This window comes from Pteropus alecto, unplaced genomic scaffold (genome assembly GCF_000325575.1).
Source record: "Pteropus alecto unplaced genomic scaffold, ASM32557v1 scaffold178, whole genome shotgun sequence".
NCBI lineage: Eukaryota > Metazoa > Chordata > Mammalia > Chiroptera > Pteropodidae > Pteropus > Pteropus alecto.
Window position 1 is genome coordinate 101,018 of NW_006441949.1, and position 6,312 is coordinate 107,329.

Here is a 6,312-nt window from a genome sequence, read left to right on the forward strand (position 1 = left end):
GCAAGCATCCTAAGAAAGAGAGAAAAGAAGTCGGATCAGATTGGAGGTAAAGTTAGGACTGGGGATGATAATAAACTTAAAGGAACATTGGGAGTTAGAAGATTTGGAAGTCATATTTCAACATGTAGAGCTCTAGAAGAAATCTAGCATTCTAACTGTCCTTCCTAGCTTCCAGATGCTACAGTGATGGAAAACCAATCCAGTGTCTCTGAATTTTTCCTCCGAGGAATATCTGCATCACCAGAGCAACAACAATTATTCTTTGGTATTTTCCTGTGTATGTATCTTGTCACCTTGACTGGGAATGTGCTCATCATCCTGGCCATCAGCTCTGACCCACACCTCCACACCCCCATGTACTTCTTTCTGGCCAACCTGTCTTTCGTTGACATGGGTCTGACGTCCTCCACAGTTACTAAGACGCTGGTGAATGTTCAGACTCAGCGGCATACCATCTCCTACGCCGGCTGCCTCACACAGATGTATTTCTTCCTGATGTTTGGGGACCTGGACAGCTTCTTCCTAGCCGTGATGGCCTATGACCGCTATGTGGCCATTTGCCGCCCTCTCCACTACTCCACAGTCATGAGCCCTCAAGTGTGTGCCCTGCTGCTTACATTGTGCTGGGTCCTCACCCATGCTGTTGCTCTGACTCACACCCTCCTTGCGGCTCGGCTGTCCTTCTGTGTCGTTGGGGAAATAGCTCACTTTTTCTGTGACATAACTCCTGTCCTGAAGCTGTCGTGTTCTGACACCCACATCAACGACCTGATGGTTTTTGCCTTGGGAGGAACGGTACTCATCGTCCCCTTTATCTGCATTGTCATCTCCTACATTCGCATCGTATCAGCCATCCTGAGGGTCCAAACTCCTGGTGGGGCCGGCAAGGCCTTTTCCACCTGCAGTTCCCATCTCTGTGTTGTCTGTGTGTTCTATGGGACCCTCTTCACTGCCTACCTGTGCCCTCCCTCTGTTGCCTCTGAAGAGAAGGACATTGCAGCAGCTGCAATGTACACAGTGGTGATCCCCATGTTGAACCCCTTTATCTACAGCCTAAGGAACAAGGACATGAAGGGGGCCCTTAAGAGGCTTCTCAGTCGCCGGAGAGTTTTTTCCTTTTAGGAATAAAATGGCAACTTTGAATGAGAAGATATAGGTTTGGAGTCAGACAAACTTGATTTCAGTTTGAGTCTGCCACACACAAACCATACGACTATAATCCTATTACCCAGCCTCTCTGAGTCTTGGCCTTCTCATCTATAAAATGGAGATAACAATTGCTATCTAATAAGATGACTTAGGGGATTAAATGAGATAAACTATAAAATGCATCTAGTATAGTGGCTAGTAATAGTAAGTTTTCAATAAATGATAGCTGTTATTATTACTACTGTTCTCACTCTTCACCCCTCCCCCACTCAAAGTAAAAAAAATCTTTTCTCTGAGATTCATTCAGTCAACAAATACCAGACACCTACTATTTGCTGGGAGCTGTTATAAGTGCTAAAGATGTAGCACTGAACAAGACAAAGTCCTTGCTTCCATAATATTTTCGTTCTAGATTATTAATTTGTCAATTATAAAAAATTGAGGCTATCTGTCTTGTTTATAGCACCAAATGGAGATTAAGACAAAAGAAATAAAGGATGGAGTTTACATTCCAGGAGATGGGGAATAGGTTGACTTCTCCATCAGGAGGCTGAAATTCAGTGTTTATATTTCAGTGCTTGTTGCTCCACTTCCCACAGTTTGCCAAGATTTCACCAGGACGGGCGTTAGAGCACGCGTACTGCCTCTTCCTCCATCTCATCAGAAATGTTCAACGCCAGCATCCTTTCTGTATCTAGTAGGTGTGAACACTGCAAACCTCTTTCCTTATTTGCCTTCAGGTTTGCCTTCAGGTAAAAGGGGCACCAACGTCTTAAATTAGTTGAGAGATAGCCAAAATTACATGTATAGGCATACAGGTGTTCTTCTACCTCCAAGAACCTTGGAAATATTTTAAAATATTATTAAAAAAAAAATAAAGACCACATAATTTTAATTCCTCACTTTCCTCTGCTATGACCAAGTCTCCACTGACTGCCTAACCACCCCCCTGCAACCACCACCACCACCACTGCAGTTTGTTTCTCAGATCTAACCTATCTTAAAATGTTTCCCTATTCCTGTATTATTTCAACAAATAATCATTGAGCATCTTTCATGAATCAAACTGCCCCAGGGGTCCGCAGTTGGGGAGTACAAATGTGACTCACTTAGAGCACATTTAGTAACTGAGGCTTCCATTGGTTGGATGACCTGGAAGAGGACTTCTGTTCTCTTTGGATCCTCTTTCCAGATAGTCTCTCTAGGGGTTCTGGGGTGGGGTGAGGAGGGCCTTCTCAGGTGACCAGAGCTGGAGCTGGTCACAGCCCTGCATTCCTTCTGTGGTCATCTCCTCGGTCTATAACTCTCCCTTCATTTCATCGTCATCTATTGTTCTACAGACTGTGGGCCACTGATATTCTCCTCTGAGACACTGACTTCCAACTCGCTTCTGTCCTTTGAACTGGCAAGAAAAATATTCTCCACTTCTTGTAATCGGCTCTTTCAGGACAGGGTTCCCTGGTAGAGTTCTCAGGCCCTTAGTGACACAGTTTGCGAACACAAGGGAGACCGAGGTGTGCGATTACAGGACACAGCCCCACACTATTCCTGAGGTCTACACCCCTCTGATATCCTGGACCCACTGCTCAAACTGGCCCAGCAACTCCTACCTTCCAGTTTCTCTAGATGGTGGTTTCTCTAGATGGCCTTCTAGTTTCTCTCTCCATTCTGACCTTCAGGGTATCTTAATGCATCAACACTTCAGTACATGTTTGAATCCTGTTTGGGGCTGGATTTAAGTTCTTTCTCACAGGCCCCAAGCAAACTAGATGAGACTGGGTGTCCATCTGGTTTCCCCTGTATCGTTCTGTGTCAGTTAGGAATGAGGTCAGCATGTGCAAAGATCCACGAAGGGACACTGTTGCCTCTCACTGTTCAGAAGTCTAGCATTCTTAGATGCCACCCTGCCCGAACAGTTATCACTGTATTCAAAGTTCCAAATTTATTCTTCCTTGATACATCCAGTTACACTCACCCCCAATCCCTAAATTCAAGCGCTATTCCTTTAAGGTAAACATATTGATATTAAAATAATTCACAATGAAATACAAATTGTTTATAAAGCTTTGCATTTTGGTTGTGTAACGTGAGTAGGATGTGCTTTTAATTGGGGTCAGGAGTGTGTAGCGGGAGGTGATGAAGAACTTCCTGATGCCTCTTGCCTCTCTAGGGAATTTGCGTTTCTCCTACCTGGGACCTTTTTGAAAAGAGCAGAAGGTCAGAAGCTTGCTCCTTCACTTCCTTAAGACTGTTAAATCTAGTCCAAATTATTCAGAGTGCCTAGCCTTCTGCTGTGTTCTTAAATATCAGTTCACAGAGCCACAACTCAAGAACAATCCTTCACTCCGCCACACTTCCTGTCAGTTTCCAAGACTTATCTAGTCTACCTTCAGAGATTTTCTCTTCTCGATCCCCATGCCATTGTCTTCATTCAAACACATGTCATCTGTTACCTGGATGTACAATGAGCCTGTCCCCAGGCTCTCAAATCCATTGCCAAACCCTCTCACGCATTGGTTACCTGAGTAATCTTTCTAAAACACAAAAATAATCATCCCCAGGTTTAATCTCTACTTCACCTCACCTCCAGCCAGCGGCACCCCATTACCTGCAAGGCAACATCTAAATTCCCTAAGAGCGCATCGTAGCTCCTTTGCGATATAGTCCTCGTCTGCCTGTCTAGACTCATCTCTCGGTGCTCTCTTGACTTACACACATATGCTGTAGAAATACCAATTTTTTTACAATTCTCTGCTATTTCAATGTCCTCATACTCTCTGTTCCCTTTGCCAAGACTGCCATTTCCCCCACTATGTGTTATGATCTTGAGCACCACATTCAAAACCCGGCTGAAGGGATTCTTCCTCTGTAAAGCCTTTGCCGATATCCTGGCTGCGTTAACTCTGTTACGTTATCCTGGCTGCGATATCTGTTACGATATCCTGGCTGCGTTAACTCTGTTAACTCTGTTACGTTACTACCATTTATTATAATTATGTCATTGTCCCTAAGCTTCAGTTTCCTCAACTGAGAGATGCAGATAATAATGGTATCTACTTCATAAGATTATTGTGAGAATTAAAAGAGATAATACACGTAAAGCTTTTAATATAGTGCCTAATACACAATAACCATGTATAATAAGCACACTTAGTAGTAGTATCATTGTATTAAATCACTTTTTAGTACTTATATATATTTTTTAGTTCACCAGTCTCTACACCACTAGAATGTTCCCTTCTTTAGCATGGAGATTGTGTCTTTATCCAGCTTTCTATGACCAGGACAAGGTACATTGTATGACATAGAGTAGATAACTTGCTAAATGGCTATTGAATGGTGGAATCTATAAGGAAAGTCTCATTATTTTTCTGATATAACTCCAACTTTTTATCCTTAATAACAAGTAAGTTAAATTTTATATGTACCTGAGTTCCCTCCTGATTTCATTTATATCTTCTTCCTCAAAAAAACCCTTTTGATTTCAAAGATAATAATCAATGCAACCCTTGCACTTTTTTCTTTTTCCTTCAAAAAGCTAAGTGATTCTAATTATTTAATAGATCCTCTCATCCATTTTCCTTTTGTAACAAAATAAGATCATTTTTCACTCTTAAAATGCACATATCAGAGTTGATAGTTGATATATTACTTATAATAAATATATTAATATATTTACTTATATAAATATATAAGATATAATTTTAAAATATATATTTGTATTATATTTATATGTGTTTATTTATATTTATATATAATATATATCATTTAAAGCTAAAATGTAAATGCCGGAGCTTCTAGTTCTATAACATTAGGTTTCCTGTCCCCTGAGAAAAGTCTGTCTATTGTCACCCTTTGAAAGAATTAATGTTACGTTTACTTTTTGAGAAGGATACAAACTGGTCAATTGAAGTGTCAGTGCTTACTAACTTCCAGAAGTATTTGTAAACTTGTGACCACATCATAAATACGTTTTCTTTTTTTTTGTTTTTGTTTTTTTGTTTTTTTAATGTAGCAAACTTTTTTCTCAACCCAGTGAGATGATTCACTGGCAAGAGTCATGAGACAACCCTGGTATGGCTGAGGGAAATGCCCCAAATAAAGGGCATACTTCTCAATCAATTTTCAGATGTTCTGTATACATATCCAAACCAACGTGGCAACCACCAGTTTGCTTTGAGCTGTCACAACCAGGGAGAACAATCTAGCAGGACAGGTGGTGATAAAATACTTCCCAGCAGCCAAGTGGGCTTGACATTTCTTGAGAAAACTCCATTCAGAGCAATCTCACCAGCCCATGGCTAAAAACATGAATGACATCTGGAGGACGGCCCTGACAGGGCCAGGTAGGTGGTCAGGAATTTAAACAACAGAATTGCAATGCAAGCAGACAAACTGAGTCAGGTACTCACGGGTGTGTCTGGGCCAGCCTAGCCATGCTTTCTCAAGACCAGCAAGACAGGGTCCAGCCTGATCTGTCTTCCCTCATCTACCCACCCACCACCTCACTTATCCATTGCTCCTTAGTCATTTGATTCTAGCTGAAGCCAGAGAAGTTGTACTGCTGTATCCGAGAACAGCTGATTGCCTTCAAACTGGGATTACAATCTACATGCCGTGCTCCCACGGTCACCATAATTCAGGAGTATTTGCAAGTTCTGCTCCAAAATTCATCTCGGATGCATAGTGGGGAGGGAAAGCTAATATTCATTTTCTTAGTCAGTTGTAATACTAAGCCAAATTTAGCATTTCATTTATTTCAAAATAAAAAATATAATAGATGTGTTATAGTTTTTCAGTTTACACAGAAGAAGAAATTGAGGTTCGGGGATGTTAAGTAAACTGCCGGAGGCTATACACTGGTAGATACAGCTTACGGTGGGAATCTGTCTTTCACAAATACTCCTTTCTTACAGCTGCATGGCACTAAGTCCCAGAAGTATTTGTGATCCTGTTTGTCTTTAACTAAGTGCAGCCAGAGGAAAGAATAGAACTACGTGGTTCTTCACTAGATGCCAAAGAAGTTAGACTACTTGGGTTTATAATACAAACCTGGGGTCATTAAGTTGAGTAGAAATGATTTTCAGGGAGACAGATAATGAAGAGCTTGAATGAGAAAGTCATCAATTTGGTGGGGGCAACAGTCGGCTCTGAACTATAGAC

The 6,312-nt window shown here is 41.4% G+C and overlaps 1 protein-coding gene across 1 annotated transcript; it reads left to right on the top strand.

Annotated features, from left to right (window-relative positions):
* Positions 1–186: 186 nt before the first annotated feature.
* On the top strand, positions 187–1,122 carry LOC102894930 (olfactory receptor 1N1). Its single transcript, XM_006918849.1, has one exon. It carries the CDS (start codon positions 187–189, stop codon positions 1,120–1,122), a length of 936 nt encoding a protein of 311 aa, XP_006918911.1.
* The last annotated feature ends 5,190 nt before the right edge of the window (positions 1,123–6,312 follow it).